The 16,970-nt window shown below is 44.3% G+C and overlaps 1 protein-coding gene across 3 annotated transcripts in view; it reads right to left on the bottom strand.

Annotated features, from left to right (window-relative positions):
• Window positions 1-2,757: 2,757 nt before the first annotated feature.
• LOC143782378 (serpin B3-like) overlaps window positions 2,758-16,970 on the bottom strand; it is a 53,466-nt gene continuing 39,253 nt past the window's right edge. For all 3 annotated transcript variants that reach the window (XM_077269761.1, XM_077269763.1, XM_077269762.1), the window contains 2 exons: window positions 7,009-7,164; window positions 2,758-3,502 (listed from right to left, as the gene is read on the bottom strand). In XM_077269761.1, the coding sequence (XP_077125876.1) occupies window positions 3,101-3,502; window positions 7,009-7,164 (558 nt within the window). In that variant the 3' untranslated portion in view covers window positions 2,758-3,100. The remainder of the gene's footprint in view (window positions 3,503-7,008; window positions 7,165-16,970) is intronic.

Raw genomic sequence — 16,970 nt, 5'->3', positions numbered from 1 at the left:
GAGGATAATTCCTGGGTGGTCGCCTCTGATGTGCATGCGGCCGATTTGGTTCGTGCCTTTCACGCCGCTCATCCTGATCGCCCTGGTGGTCTTGGTGAGGGTTCGGTGACCCCTCACTAAGGGGGGGGTACTGTTGTGAATTTGCTTTTTGGCTCCCTTTAGTGGTTACTAGTGATTTGACTCTGGGTATGTCAGTCATCCCTTGTATGCTCACCTGGGCCGTTAGTTCAGGGGTGTTGCTATATAAGCTCCCTGGACCTTCAGTTCAATGCCTGGCAACGTTGTAATCAGAGCTAATCTGTTGTGCTCTTGTCTACTGATCCTGGTTCCTGCTAGATTAAGCTAAGTCTGCTTTCTTGCTTTTTGCTATTTGTTTTTGTTTGCATTTTTGTCCAGCTTGTACATAATCTGTATCCTAACCTTGCTGGAAGCTCTAGGGAGGCTGGAGTTCTCCCCCCGGGCCGTTAAACGGTTCGGGGGTTCTTGAATTTCCAGTGTGGAATTTTGATAGGGTTTTCGTTGACCATATAAGTTATCTTACTACATTCTGCTATTAGTAAGTGGGCCTCTCTTTGCTAAACCTAGTTCATCTCTGTGTTTGTCATTTCCTCTTACCTCACCGTTATTATTTGTGGGGGGCTTGTATCCAACTTTTGGGGTCTATTATCTGGAGGCAAGAGAGGTCTTTGTTTTCCTCTTCTAGGGGTAGTTAGTCCTCCGGCTGGCGCGAGACATCTAGCGACCAACGTAGGCATGTTCCCCGGCTACTTCTAGTGTTGGCGTTAGGAGTAGATATATGGTCAACCCAGTTACCACTGCCCTATGAGCTGGATTTTTGTACTTCGCAGACTTACTTGTTCCTCTGAGACCCTCGCCATTGGGGTCATAACAGTTTGCCAGGCCAGTATTAAATGTTAAATGCATTGCAGAAGCGGGATTATAAGAAAGAAAATTCTGAGTTTTTTTTTTCTTTTTCTCATTTTTTTTTTTCTTTTCCCCTTTACCTCTGAGTGGTTTGTGTTTGCTGCAGACATGAATGTCCAGACCTTGATTACAGGTGTGGACCAGCTTACTGCTCGTGTGCAGGGCATACAAGATTATGTTATCAGAAATCCTATGTCAGAACCTAAGATACCGATTCCTGAACTGTTTTCCGGAGACCGATTTAAATTTAGAAATTTCAGGAATAATTGAACGGGACAAAGCGAGGAGGAGATACCAGCCCTGACCACTAATGGGTAAGCAGCAAACATATATGAGTGTGTGATTATGTATACAGGTGATCTTGTAATGCATATCGGATATAATGATGGTACATGGTCACACATGACTCTCTAGATTTAGATTGATGCTGCTACCCGAAGGGTATATTTGAGTACTCCCCCTCTAACTTGGTCATTGCCACGTTTCTCCTTTTTGTGTCTCCTGCTATATGGCTGTGTTGACAACACACCCATTCTGTACTTTATGCATTTATGCATGTATGTGATTGTTATACTCTAATAAAGTTTTGAATATTTTTATCAAAATATGCTCAAGTGGACGTTTTTTCTCCTTTTTCTTGTGGTTTTTTTTATGGAGGACTATAGTGTCTGGTTTCTGAGCTATTGTAGAATTTACAATAGATAACACTCATGTAATGTAAGAAGTGAAAACTTTGGCATTGTACTATACCTATATTTTTCTGCCGTATCTGTGCATCATGAATTGTGGTAAGTGTTAAAGGGGCCACTGAGACTCTTTCGCCAGGGGCCCACAAAAACCTAGAGCCTTGCCTGCAATACTTGAGGGTGTATGCCATCCAGACCCAGGAATCTGTCTATGTTAGTGTTTTTATTTTGTAAGGCTAGTTTCACACTAGCGTTCGGCAGGGCTGCGGATGACAGTCTTCTTCCTCCGTTAAGCCCCACCCACTGCCACACCTCTTCCTTCAGCTCCGCCTACGTCTGCATGCATCCTGCATACCCTATCTTTAACATTGGGTACGCAGGTCATGCGGATGTTTGCGGATGCCTCCACATGCATCGTTTTGACGATGCGCTGAGCTGCGTTGAATGCAAGATGTTGCATTTTGTTGCAGTCTGCGCAGCATCAAAACAACACATGCGGTCACATCCGTATACATCCGCATGACCTGCGTACCCAATGTTAAAGATAGGGTACGCAGGACGCATGCAGACGTAGGCGGAGCTGAAGGAAGAGGCACGGCAGTGGGCGGGGCTTAACGGGGAAGAAGGCTGCTTAAGCAATTTTGATAATAACGCTGTGGCCATTCATTCACGCAACCTTGTAGTGTTGTGTCTTATTTGCTGCTTGGCCTGGTTATTCATAAGGTATGATGCTGGGTAAAGGCAGTCCACTTACTAGAAGCTGCAGCAGTATCTTTGAGATTCTTAAGGGTATGTGCACATGTTGCAGATTCATGTGCGGATTTTTCCTTGCAGAATCTGAAGAATCCACAGGTAAAACGTCCCTGCATTTTACCTGCGTATTACCTGCAGATTTGGTGCGGTTTTCACATTCGGTTTTACACCTGCGGATTCAAATTATGGAGCAGCTGAATTTATGCAGGCATAGAAGGTGTTTGTACGTCATTTGGTTAGTCATATATAGATCTTCACTTTATCTCTATCACATCCATATTGTGAGTAAATGTGTTGTATGAGGTTTATGTAATAGATTAAGGAAACACGATCACTGTAGTTGGATGCAAAATACACTTTTTTACCCTTATTAAAAGAAATGTGTGCACCAATGTGAATTTCCACAATTAGTAATATATATTTGAATAGAGAATGGTAACCATTCAGATAAAATGACAGTAAAACTAAAACATAACGTACATTATGCACAAGTCAAAAGGAAGATTAAAGATCAAATACAGAATTTTTTTTTTTTTTTTTTTTTTTTTAAAGGTAGCTTTTTTCCAAAACACAGCACAACACTTCACCGAAGTATGTGGTGTCAAAGCCCTGCCCCATTTACATCAATAGAGCAGAGCTACACTACCAGACATAACTTAGGGCCACAGATGTAATGCTGCTTTATGGAAGAAAGACAGGTTTTCCTAATTCCATATAACAATTTTAAATACGTATCTTTATGGAGAGTGCACCTTAACGTGAAAAAGAATCGTGCCTGTAGGATTATCTTTGATAAAGCACAAAAATGGGTGGTCAGCTTTAAATGTACTAGGTGGAAGTAGAGACTTTGGGACAATGACAGCACCAGTTCCAGCAGCAGCCTTTGTGCCTTCTTCATTAACTTCAATAAAGCATTTATGAAACACTTGGGACACATATAAGCCTACGTCAGATATGCCAGATAGATTTGCCTTCTGTTGACTGAAGACATCCACTATTCCCATATTTTTTAAATACGGAACTAAATCATAGCTTAGCTCTATCGTGAATCGTGGTAGTTGTATGTCTACTCTTGTTAGGTGCAAATTTTTGTCGTCTGTCCACTTCATTAAAGATTCAGCTGTGATTTGGTCTTCAATCTAAGGCAAAAATACAAAAATAAATGGGTTAAAATAGTATTAATAGAGAGAATTTAACTAAACGTGTGAGAGCACATGGTAGGTAGAAGAAGCTCAGTCACATCTGACCTTATCTAGGGAAACAATGAAATCAATAGGTTAAAATATATCCTGCTTTGCCATTGTTTTTATGACTATAAGAGTAAGGAAATTACCTATTTTATATTTATGTTTACTGTCAGCTTCTGACATTTTAAAAATTCTGTATCTTATGTAAAATCATGGCCAAAAGTTTTGAAACAGACAACAAATTTTTCATTTTTACAAAGTTTTCTGCTTCAGTGTTTTTAGATCTTTTAGTCAGATGTTTCTATAGTTACTGAAATAGAATTATAAACATGTCATACATTTTAAAATTTTTGCTGACAAATGCATCACCTTTATACAAAGACTCAATATTTACAGTGTAGACTTTCATTTTTCAATACTTCCGCAATTCGTCCTGGTGGTTGGATATCAATTTCTGGGTCAAATCCTAACCGACGACAACCCATTCTTGTCTAATCAGTTTTTGCTTTCCCTCCTTTTTTTGAGGAGTGACCACAGGTTTTCAATGTGACTGAGATCTAGAAAATGTCATGACTATGGACTCAAAATTTCAATGTTTTGTTTACCAAACCGCTTCGTGATCACTTTTGCTTTGTGACATGGTGCTCCATCATGCTGGAAAAACATTGTTCATCACCAAATTGCTACTGGACCATTAGGAGAAGTTGCTTTTGGAGGCTGTTTAGATACCATTCTTTATTCATGGCAGTGTTTTTAGGCAAATTATAACAGAGCCATAGGATGAAAATAACCCCATACATGAATTTTCTCAGGTTGCTTTACTGTTGGTATGACACAAGATTCATGGTAGTGGTCACATTTTCTTCTCCAATCATTCTTCCAGATGTCCCAAACAATCTAAAGGGGCTTCATCAGAAAAAAATAACTTTATATCAGTCACCTGCAGTCCAATATCTATACCTCATGCAGTTTTTAGGAAGCATAGGGATTGGATTGTAGAGGCCTGGAAGAATATTTGAAGAATGAAGCAAAATTAGTGAAAAACAACATTTGTGTCAGTCTCAAAACCTTTGATTCTATGGCCCAGATATATAACTTGTATATATTTACGGTAAGAAAAAAAAAATCCAAAAGCCCATTGCAGTCTTATTCAAGTAGTAAAGGACTATTTATAGATAGTTGTGTTGTGTAAGACACAACCATTAAAAATGGATAGATTCCAGTTGCTGCAGCTTCCAGGGAGTTGTGTATGAGATTTGTCTAGGGCAATGGAAGTATTCTGCCCTGCTGGATAAATGTCTAGCTTCAATAGGATATGGAATGTCAATGCGTTTCAGAATCACGCTGACTTGTTGTTCAGGACAACCATAAAATTGGTTGTTCTGAAGAAGGAGTCAGAGTACTTTAGAAACGCGTTGACCTAAACCAACATTCCATATCCTATCATGGCTTGTCATTTATCCTGCAGCGCAGAATACTTCCATTGCCTGTGACAAATCTTATTTATGTTTATATTTTTTAAGAGAGACATTTTCACAGTTTTGTAGACTTTGTTCTGTCGACTTCGGGACGACGTATTTTAGTATTCTTTGCCAACTATAGTGCTCCTTAGGTAATTTGAATACTATAAAGTGTTTTCTGCTTGCCAAATAGCATAACATTTTCCAAGTAGTTTCTTAAAGGGAACCTGTCATGTCCTTTTTCGATATTAAACTGGCCCCGATGTCTTGTTAGTCATGCAATATACATCACTACCATGGTCTTCTCATGCAAAACTACCCACTATTTCTGTAAAAGAAACACTTTTTATCCTTAGGTGATACCTTCTTTTTCTCTCCTAGGAATGGCGCTTTCTATCCTTCAACTCATGGTCCTCTTCAAATTATTCATGCCAATCGCAGCCTGATTGATTCCTTGGACTGTCCCAATATCACAGCAATTGCCCAGTAAATCCCGGTCTTTCCAACTGAATCTGGGTGTATGTGTCCAGCTTTATTTCATATCTGTGCATGATCCAGAGCCATGGTGAGTAAGTGGTTAGGTGATGTATCCATTCTGAGCGGGCACTCTATGAGCGGCACCCTGTTCTTGTGCGTAAGTGTGAGATTTATTGTGCAATTGCCATGACATCAGGGCTGTCCAGGCAATCAGGCTGCGATAGGCATGAATAATTTTAAGAGGACCATGAATGGAAGAATAGAGAGCACCACCACTATAACTGAAAAAGAAGGTATGTGATGCAATTGCCTAAGGATAAGAAGTGTTTTTATAGTGATTTGCAGTATATATTTTATAATATTCATATGTATGTCATGATATATTTTGATATTCATGTGTAAACATGCACTTTAAATTTTTTTTAAAGGAAAAGTACCGTATTTTCCGGCGTATAAGACGACTGGGCGTATAAGACGACCCCCCAACTTTACCAGTTAAAATATAAAATCTTCTTAAAAGTCGGGGGTCTTCTTATACACCCTATGTCGTCTTATAGGGCCGGTGAATATGTGCCTTTTGGGGGGGGGGGGGGGGAGTGATCCTGATGACGAGGGGGCGTCTCACAGGAAAGTGAGTATCCCCCATTACCTTATCGTAGCGGTGCAGCGTGGGGGTCTCAGTGCTGGGAGTGGCGGCGGCGGCTGCTGTGCTCTGGTGCGGCGGCTGCTGTGCTCTGGTGCGGCGGCTCCTCTTCTGTGCGGGGCCTCTGTGCTGTGCGGTGGCGGTGGCGGTGGCGGCGGCATATCTTTATCCAGTTGGGGCTCCTCCGGCATCTCCTTAGCCCTGGAGGCCCCGCCGCAACTCCACGAGTGCAATGCAGCGGCCATTTTCCCGGAGGCAGCTCAATAGGTGCGATGCGGTGGCCTCCGGGAAAATGGCCGCTGCTCAGATTCAGATCTCGTCCCGAAATCTCGGGACACGAGATCTGAATCTGAGCAGCGGCCATTTTCCCGGAGGCCACCACATTGCACCGATGGAGTTGCGGCGGGGCCTCCAGGGCTAAGGAGATGCCGGAGGAGCCCCAACTGGATAAAGATACGCCGCTGCCGCCGCCACCTCACAGCACAGAGGCCCCACACAGAAGAGGAGCCGCCGCACCAGAACACAGCAGCCGCCGCCGCTCCCAGCACTGACACCCCCACGCTGCACCGCTAGGATAAGGTAATGGGGATTACTCACTTTCCTGTGAGACGCCCCCTCGTCATCAGGATCACTCCCCCTCCCCACCCACCATATACACCGGCGTACAAGTCGATTCCCGGCGTATAAGACGACCCCCGACTTTTAAGAAGATTTTCGGGGGTTAAAAAGTCGTCTTATACGCCGGAAAATACGGTAGTTCAAAATATAAATATTAAAAATATTTTTTTCATATTTTATAAAATAGTAGGTAATAATACATATCTCCCCCCAGAAATAGGGACATGAAATAGATTATTTTCTATAATAAGCCATCTCACCATTTGTAGGCCACCAACTTCATTTGGGAGAAGTATGAACATAGATTGCTCTCCAGACCCATAGGGTATTTCAATAACTTGCGCATCAATCTCCTTGATTGCACCTAAATTAAATCTTTCAGTTTGGCTCATCATTGGAACTGATATTTCTGACTCCTAAAAATAACAGGAGACATTTGTTACCAAATGAAGCTTTCTTTTAATGAAACTTCAGATGGTATGAATATAAAAGGATTAAAGAAAATCAATAATATCATAACCTTTTACAATAATAATAATAATTTTTATTTATATAGCGCCAACATATTCCGCAGCACTTTACAATTAAGCGGGGACATGTACAGACAATAAATTCAATACAAGTTAAGACAATTTAAACAGTGACATAAGGGGTGAGGTCCCTGCTCGCAAGCTTACAATCTACAAGGAACTGGGGGGACACAATAGGTGAAAAGTGTTTGTTATTTCAGGTCTGGCAATTATAATAAATAGGGATTTTCATATAAAGCTGCATGATCCGGTCATCAGCCCGTGTGTTTAAGTGCAATAGTCAAGTATCAAGTGCAGTTATTATGTGCATGGAGGGTGTGAACACAGATGAATAGTAGGGTGCAGATTCAGAGTAATATTTGGAGAGAGGGAACAGGGCAAAGTTAGTTTACTGAGTAGTTGATGTGGTAGACTTGTTTGAAAAGATGGGTTTTCAAAGCGCGCTTGAATAGGTCGGGGCTAGGTATCAGTCTGATCACCTGGGGAAGTGCATTCCAGAGAGCTGGCGCAGCATGAGAGAAGTCTTGGAGACAGAGGTGCGAAGTTCGGATTACGGGGGATGTTGGTCTTAGGTAATTTGTAGAATGGAGGGCACGTGTAGGGCGATAGATAGAGATGAGAGAGGAGATATAAGGCGGTGTAAGAACTGTGGAGAGCTTTGTGGGTGAGAGAGATGAGTTTATACTGGACCCTGTAGCGAATGGGTAGCCAGTGTAATGACTGGCACAAGATGGAGGCATCGGTAAAGCGGCTGGACAGAAATATGACCCTGGCTGCCGCATTCAAGATGGATTGGAGAGGAGAAAGTTTGGTAAGAGGGAGACCGATCAGAAGAGAGTTGCAGTAGTCCAGACGAGAATGAATAAGAGCGACAGTAAGAGTCTTAGCAGTTTCAAAGGTGAGAAAAGGTCGGATTCTGGAGATGGTTTTAAGATGCAGGTGACAAGAGGGAGTGAGTGATCAGATATAGGGAGTAAAGGAAAGTTCGGTGTTGAATATGACCCCAAGACAGCGGGCATGCTGCTTGGGAGTTATGGTTGAACCATCCAGGGTAATTTTGATGTTGGCTAGAGTGAGGTTAGTAGAAGGGAGAAATACAAGAAGTTCCGTTTTGGAGAAAAATTTCAGATAGAGGGAGGACATGTTGTTAGAGACAGCAGACAGACAATCCTTGGTATTTTAAATTAGGGTAGGGGTGATGTCAGGGGAAGAAGTGTATAATTGGGTGTCGTCAGCATAGAGATGATACTGGAACCCAAATCTGCTGATTGTTTGTCCAATAGGGGCAGTGTATAGAGAGAAGAGGAGGGGGCCTAGGACTAAGCCATGCGGAACTCCGATAGTAAGGGGACGATGAGAGGAAGAGGAGCCAGCAAAAGCTACAGTGAAGGAGCAGTCAGAGAGGTAGGAGGAGAACCAGGAGAGGGCTGTGTCCTTGAGGCCTATAGAGCGGAGCATAGTGAGGAGGAGCTGGTGATCCACAGTGTCAAATGCAGCAGAGTGATCCAGGAGAATCAGCAGGGAGCAATCACCTTTGGATTTAGCTGTTATTAGATCATTAGAGACTTTAGTGAGGGCAGTTTCAGTGGAGTGTAAAGAGCGGAAACCAGATTGTAAGGGGTTGAGAAGAGAGTTTTCCGAGAGATAGCAGATTAGATGGGAGTGGACCAAGCGTTCCAGGAGTTTAGAGATGAAGGAAAGGTTAGAGACAGGTCTGTAGTTAGCAGTGCAGTTCTGGTCCAGGGATGGTTTTTTAAGTAAAGGGGTTATGATTGCATGTTTAAATGAGGAGGGAAAGATACCTGAAGAAAGAGTGAGGTTAAATATTTTAGTCAGGTGAGCGGTGACCACTGGTGAGAGAGACTGCAGGAGATGGAATGGGATCACTGTTGCAGGTTGTAAGCCGAGCAGAAGCGAGGAGCTTGGAAACTTCTTCTTCTGTAACAGGCTCAAAGATGTCTAGTGAGCTTGAGGTGTGGCAGGGAAGGGGATCCAGGCAGTGAGGAGATTGGGCTGAGATATCCTGATGGATGTGGTTGATTTTTTCGAGGAAATATGTGGCCAGATCCTCAACGTTGAGGTTGGTGATGGGGGCCTGTACTTTAGGTTTCAGGAGGGAGTTTAAGGTTTCAAAAAGTGGTTTTGAGTTGTTGGATAGTGAGGTGATGAGGCTGGTGAAGTAGGATTGCTTGTGTTGTGAATTCCGTTCTCGGACTCCCTCCTGTGGTCATGAATGGTACTTTGGTTAGTTCTGCTCTTGGACTCCCTCTGGTGGCTTTGAGCGGAACTGCTGGTCACTGAGGTTGGTTTTGTCAGCTGCTCTCGTTTATTGCTATGCTGGCTTCCCTATTTAACTCCACTTAGATCGTTACTTCATGCCAGCTGTCAATGTTTCAGTATTGGTTCAGATCTCTCTTGGACTTCTCTGAGGACCTGTCTACTCCAGCAGAAGCTAAGTCTTTGCTAGTTCATTTGTTGTTACTGCTTCCTGAATATATTTCTTAGTACTGCTAATTTCTAGTCCAGCTTGCTATCATGATATTCCCTTGCTAGCTGGAAGCTCTGGGGTGCAGAGTGGCACCTCCACACCGTGAGTCGGTGTGGGGAGTCTTTTTGCTTACTCTGCATGGTTTTTTGTAGTCTTTTGTGCTGACCGCATAGTTCCCTTTTCTATCCTCTGACTATTTAGTGAAGTCTGGCCTCCTTTGCTAAAACCTGTTTCATTCCTGTGTTTGTGACTTTCCTCTTAACTCACAGTCAATATATGTGGGGGGCTGCCTTTGCCTTTGGGGAATTTCTCTGAGGCAAGGTTAGGCTTCTATTTCTATGTTTAGGGGTAGTTAGCTCTTAGGCTGTGAAGAGGCGTCTAGGGAGAGTTAGGTACGCTCCATGGCTATTTCTAGTATGTGTGATAGGAGTAGAGTTTGTGGTCAGCAGAGTTCCCACTTTCCCAGAGCTTGTTCCGATTACTAGTTTACTCATCAGGTCATTCCGGGTGCTCCTAACCACCAGGTCCATAACAGTACAGCTGGCCAAGAAAGTGTTAATGCATCTCAAAAGAGGGATAAGAGAAGTTCTGAACCCATTTTTTTTCTTTGCAGTGTGTTTTGTCTCTCTTTTCCCCTTAATCTCTGGGTGGTTCAGGACTCAGGTGTAGATATGGATATTCAGGGTCTGTCCTCTTGTGTGGATCATCTCACTGCAAAAGTACAAAGCATTCAAGATTATGTAGTTCAGAATCCGATGTTAGAGCCTAGAATTCCAATTCCTGATTTGTTTTCTGGGGATAGATCTAAGTTTCTGAATTTCAAAAATAATTGTAAATTGTTTCTTGCTTTGAAACCCGCTCCTCTGGTGACCCCATTCAGCAAGTAAAAATTATTATTTCTTTGTTGCGTGGCGACCCTCAAGACTGGGCATTCTCCCTTGCGCCAGGAGATCCTGCATTGCTTAATGTAGATGCGTTTTTTCTGGCGCTTGGATTGCTTTATGACGAACCGAATTCAGTGGATCAGGCAGAGAAAATCTTGCTAGCTTTGTGTCAGGGTCAGGATGAAGCAGAGATATATTGTCAGAAGTTTAGAAAATGGTCTGTGCTTACTCAATGGAATGAGTGTGCCCTGGCAGCAATTTTTAGAAAGGGTCTTTCTGAAGCCCTTAAGGATGTTATGGTGGGATTCCCCACGCCTGCTGGTCTGAATGAATCAATGTCCTTGGCCATCCAAATTGATCGGCGTTTGCGTGAGCGCAAAATTGTGCACCATTTGGCGGTGTCCTCTGAGCAGAGGCCTGAGCTTATGCAATGTGATAGAACTTTGACCAGAACTGAACGGCAAGAACACAGACATCAGAATAGGCTGTGTTTTTACTGTGGTGACCCCACTCATGCTATCTCTGTTTGTCCTAAGCGCACTAAGCGGTTCGCTAGGTCTGTCACCATTGGTACTGTACAGCCTAAATTTCTTTTGTCTGTTACTCTGATTTGCTCTTTGTCATCCTACTCGGTTATGGCATTTGTGGATTCAGGCGCTGCCCTGAATTTGATGGACTTGGAGTTTGCCAGGCGCTGTGGTTTTTTCTTGGAGCCTTTGCAGTATCCTATTCCATTAAGGGGAATTGATGCCACGCCGTTGGCCAAGAATAAACCTCAGTACTGGACTCAGTTGACCATGTGCATGGCTCCTGCACATCAGGAAGATATTCGCTTTTTGGTGTTGCATAATTTGCATGATGTGGTCGTGTTGGGTTTGCCTTGGCTACAGGTTCATAATCCAGTATTGGATTGGAAATCAATGTCTGTGTCTAGTTGGGGTTGTCAAGGGGTACATGGCGATGTTCCGTTGGTGTCAATTTCTGCTTCCACTCCTTCTGAAGTCCCTGAGTTTCTGTCGGATTACCAGGATGTATTTGATGAGCCCAAATCCAGTGTCCTACCCCCTCATAGGGATTGTGATTGTGCTATAAATTTGATTCCTGGTAGTAAGTTTCCTAAGGGCCGACTTTCAATTTATCTGTGCCAGAGCACGCCGCTATGCGGAGTTATATAAAGGAGTCCTTGGAGAAAGGGCATATTCACCCGTCTTCATCACCGTTGGGAGCAGGGTTCTTTTTTGTGGCCAAGAAGGATGGTTCTCTGAGACCCTGTATAGATTACCGCCTTCTCAATAAGATCACGGTCAAATTTCAGTACCCTTTGCCTCTGCTGTCTGATTTGTTTGCTCGGATTAAGGGGGCTAGTTGGTTCACCAAGATAGATCTTCGAGGGGCGTATAACCTTGTGCGTATTAAACAGGGCGATGAATGGAAAACAGCATTTAATACGCCCGAGGGCCATTTTGAGTACCTGGTAATGCCATTCGGGCTTTCAAATGCTCCATCTGCGTTTCAGTCCTTTATGCATGACATCTTCCGAAAGTATCTGGATAGATTCATGATTGTATATTTGGATGATATTTTGGTCTTTTCGGATGATTGGGAGTCTCATGTGAAACAGGTCAGAATGGTATTGCAGGTCCTTCGTGCTAATTCCTTGTTTGTGAAGGGGTCTAAATGTCTCTTCGGAGTTCAGAAGGTTTCCTTTTTGGGCTTCATTTTTTCCCCTTCTACTATCGAGATGGACCCTGTTAAAGTTCAGGCCATTTATGATTGGACTCAACCTACATCTGTGAAGAGCCTCCAGAAATTCCTGGGCTTTGCTAATTTTTACCGTCGCTTCATCGCTAATTTTTCTAGTGTGGTTAAACCTTTGACTGATTTGACAAAGAAAGGTGCTGATGTGGTGAATTGGTCCTCTGCGGCCGTTGAGGCTTTTCAGGAGCTGAAACGTCGTTTTTCTTCGGCCCCTGTGTTGCATCAGCCAGATGTTTCGCTCCCTTTTCAGGTCGAGGTTGATGCTTCTGAGATTGGAGCAGGGGCTGTTTTGTCTCAAAGAAGTTCTGATGGCTCTGTGATGAAGCCATGTGCCTTCTTTTCTAGAAAGTTTTCGCCTGCTGAGCGTAATTATGATGTTGGCAATCGGGAGCTGCTAGCTATGAAGTGGGCATTCGAGGAGTGGTGACATTGGCTTGAGGGAGCCAAGCACCGCGTGGTGGTCTTGACGGATCACAAAAATCTGACTTATCTCGAGTCTGCCAGGCGGTTGAATCCTAGACAGGCTCGATGGTCGCTGTTTTTCTCCCGTTTCGATTTTGTGGTCTCATACCTTCCAGGTTCTAAGAATGTGAAGGCGGATGCCCTTTCTAGGAGTTTTGTGCCTGATTCTCCGGGAGTCCCTGAGCCGGCTGGTATTCTCAAAGAGGGGGTAATTCTGTCTGCCATCTCCCCTGATTTGCGGCGGGTGCTGCAGGAGTTTCAGGCTGATAGACCTGACCGTTGTCCAGCAGAGAAACTATTTGTCCCTGATAGATGGACTAGCAGAGTTATTTCTGAGGTTCATTGCTCAGTGTTGGCTGGTCATCCTGGGATTTTTGGGACCAGAGATTTGGTGGCTAGGTCCTTTTGGTGGCCTTCCTTGTCTCGGGATGTGCGTTCTTTTGTGCAATCCCGTGGGACTTGTGCTCGGGCTAAGCCCTGCTGTTCTCGTGCCAGTGGGTTGCTTTTGCCCTTGCCAGTCCCGAAAAGGCCTTGGACGCATGTTTCCATGGATTTTATTTCAGATCTTCCTGTCTCTCAAAGGATGTCTGTCATCTGGGTGGTTTGTGATCGCTTTTCTAAGATGGTCCATTTGGTACCCTTGCCTAAATTACCTTCCTCCTCTGATTTGGTGCCATTATTTTTTCAACATGTGGTTCGTTTGCATGGCATTCCGGAGAACATTGTGTCGGACAGAGGTTCCCAGTTTGTCTCTAGGTTTTGGCGGTCCTTTTGTGCTAAGATGGGCATTGATTTGTCTTTTTCTTCGGCTTTCCATCCTCAAACAAATGGCCAAACCGAACGAACCAACCAGACTTTGGAAACCTATCTGAGATGCTTTGTTTCTGCTGATCAGGATGATTGGGTGACCTTCTTGCCATTGGCTGATTTCGCCCTTAATAATCGGGCTAGTTCGGCTACTTTGGTTTCGCCTTTTTTTTGCAATTCTGGTTTTCATCCTCGTTTTTCTTCGGGGCAGGTTGAGCCTTCTGACTGTCCTGGTGTGGATTCTGTGGTGGACAGGTTGCAGCAAATTTGGACTCACGTAGTGGACAATCTGACGTTGTCCCAGGAGAAGGCTCAACGTTTCGCTAACCGCCGTCGTTGTGTTGGTCCCCGACTTCGTGTTGGGGATTTGGTTTGGGTGTCTTCTCGTTATGTTCCTATGAAGGTTCCTTCTCCTAAGTTTAAGCCTCGTTTCATTGGTCCTTATAAGATTTCTGAAATTCTCAACCCTGTCTCATTTCGTTTTGTCCTTCCAGCTTCTTTTGCCATCCATAATGTGTTCCATAGGTCGTTGTTGCGGAGGTACGTGGCGCCTATGGTACCCTCCGTTGATCCTCCTGCCCCGGTGTTGGTTGAGGGGGAGTTGGAGTATGTGGTGGAAAAAATTTTGGATTCTCGTATTTCGAGACGGAAGCTTCAGTACCTGGTTAAGTGGAAGGGCTATGGTCAGGAGGATAATTCCTGGGTTGTTGCCTCCGATGTCCACGCTGCCGATTTAGTTCGTGCTTTTCATTTGGCTCGTCCTGATCGGCCTGGGGGCCCTGGTGAGGGTTCGGTGACCCCTCCTCAAGGGGGGGGTACTGTTGTGAATTCCGTTCTCGGACTCCCTCCTGTGGTCATGAATGGTACTTTGGTTAGTTCTGCTCTTGGACTCCCTCTGGTGGCTTTGAGCGGAACTGCTGGTCACTGAGGTTGGTTTTGTCAGCTGCTCTCGTTTATTGCTATGCTGGCTTCCCTATTTAACTCCACTTAGATCGTTACTTCATGCCAGCTGTCAATGTTTCAGTATTGGTTCAGATCTCTCTTGGACTTCTCTGAGGACCTGTCTACTCCAGCAGAAGCTAAGTCTTTGCTAGTTCATTTGTTGTTACTGCTTCCTGAATATATTTCTTAGTACTGCTAATTTCTAGTCCAGCTTGCTATCATGATATTCCCTTGCTAGCTGGAAGCTCTGGGGTGCAGAGTGGCACCTCCACACCGTGAGTCGGTGTGGGGAGTCTTTTTGCTTACTCTGCGTGGTTTTTTGTAGTCTTTTGTGCTGACCACATAGTTCCCTTTTCTATCCTCTGACTATTTAGTGAAGTCTGGCCTCCTTTGCTAAAACCTGTTTCATTCCTGTGTTTGTGACTTTCCTCTTAACTCACAGTCAATATATGTGGGGGGCTGCCTTTGCCTTTGGGGAATTTCTCTGAGGCAAGGTTAGGCTTCTATTTCTATCTTTAGGGGTAGTTAGCTCTTAGGCTGTGAAGAGGCGTCTAGGGAGAGTTAGGTACGCTCCACGGCTATTTCTAGTGTGTGTGATAGGAGTAGAGTTTGCGGTCAGCAGAGTTCCCACTTTCCCAGAGCTTGTTCCGATTACTAGTTTACTCATCAGGTCATTCTGGGTGCTCCTAACCACCAGGTCCATAACATGCTTGGCCAGATGAAGGGCAGAGTTATAAGTTTTAAGCGTGAACTGATAGTGGATGAAGATGAAGTCTTCTGCTAAGAGAGATGTTCTCCACTGTCGCTCTGCACACCTTGAGCAACGCTGAAGAAAGCGTGTTTGCATAGTGTGCCCGGGCTGCCGTTGTCTGTGTCAGGTCTTTCTGTGTGAAGGTGCTGCTTCATCTAGGGAATTCTTCAGTGTATTATTGAAGTGTGACAATGCTCTGTCTGGACAGGAGAGGGAGGAGATGGGGGCTAAAGATATGTGGAGATTGTCCATAAGCTGCTGGGTATTAATGGTACGTGTATTCCGATAAGTGTGGTAAGTGGGGGTGTCCCGGATGAGGAGACAATTCTTGGCAGAGAAGGAAAGAAGGTTGTGGTCTGAGAGCGGTCCGAGAGTAAAGTCATGCAGCGAACCAGGATGGGAGAAAACCAGGTCCAGAGTATTCCCGTCCTCATGCATAGGAAAATTAGCAAACTGTGAGAGGCCGAATGAAGAAGTTAGAGAAAGAAGATGAGAGGCAGATTGGGAGAGTGGATCATTGATGGGGATGTTAAAGTCTCCCATGATGAGGGTGGGGATGTCACAGAATAGAAAGTGAGTAAGCCAGGTGGCAAAGTGGTCTAGAAACTGGCAGGAGGAGCCTGGAAGGCGATAAACAACCGCCACTCGCAAGGAGAAGGGCTTAAAGAGTCTGACGGCGTGGACTTGAAAGGACGGAAATGTAAGTGAGGGAACCGGGGGGATGACCTGGAAAGCACATTGTGATGAAAGGAGCAAACCAACACCTCCACCCTGTCTGTTCTCAGGTCTGGCAGTATGTGAAAATTTCAGCCCACCAAACGAGAAAGCAGCAGTGGCGGTGGTGTCTGAATCCTGGATCCAGGTTTCTGTAATAGCCAAATGGTTAAGGGAATTAGAGAGGAAAAAATTGTGAATGTAAGTTAGTTTGTTACACACAGAACAAGCATTCCAGAGAGCACATTGGAAAGCGATAGGAGAAGGCATACACTGAATGTTAATAAGATTAGCAGGGTTTCTATATGTAGCTGGAGGAGAGTAATGTATGCTGGTGGAGGGAGGCCCAGGGTTGGGGGAGATGTCGCCTGCAACTAGTAAAAGGAGAAAAAACAGAAAGAGCAGGTCATGGGATGATTTGTATGAACGTTTTGAGTGTTGCATGGAGGTATTGGATGGTTTGAGTGGGTAAGAAATGTTAGTAGAGCCTTAGAGTTATACATGGGAGAGGGGAGAAGGGAGGGGTGATATGGAGAGAGAGCACAGAATGTGTTAAAGGGCGGGCGAGTTGTGAGAAAGCAGAAGTAAAAACAAATAAGAAGCAGAATGATATGATCAATGCATAATGTAGTATGACTGACCAAGAAGCATGATTGTATGAAAAACTTATGCTCCTTACTTGTATCCTGCCCAACTGCCATTGTCTAACTGCCAAGGACTTTATACTGTTGCACTTAATATCTGTTGCGCGTGACCCCGCGCGCATGCTATCGCAGCCAGAATAAATATATATGAAATGAAATGACTGCTAGCATCAGGCACCAAATGGCCACAATCAGCAATTAGCCAATTAGCATAAGGCCAGAGCAGGCATTACTATGCAGGG

Source organism: Ranitomeya variabilis, chromosome 6, assembly GCF_051348905.1.
Source record: "Ranitomeya variabilis isolate aRanVar5 chromosome 6, aRanVar5.hap1, whole genome shotgun sequence".
NCBI lineage: Eukaryota > Metazoa > Chordata > Amphibia > Anura > Dendrobatidae > Ranitomeya > Ranitomeya variabilis.
Note: the sequence above shows the minus strand (reverse complement) of the source record. Positions and strands in the feature narration are given on the sequence as shown.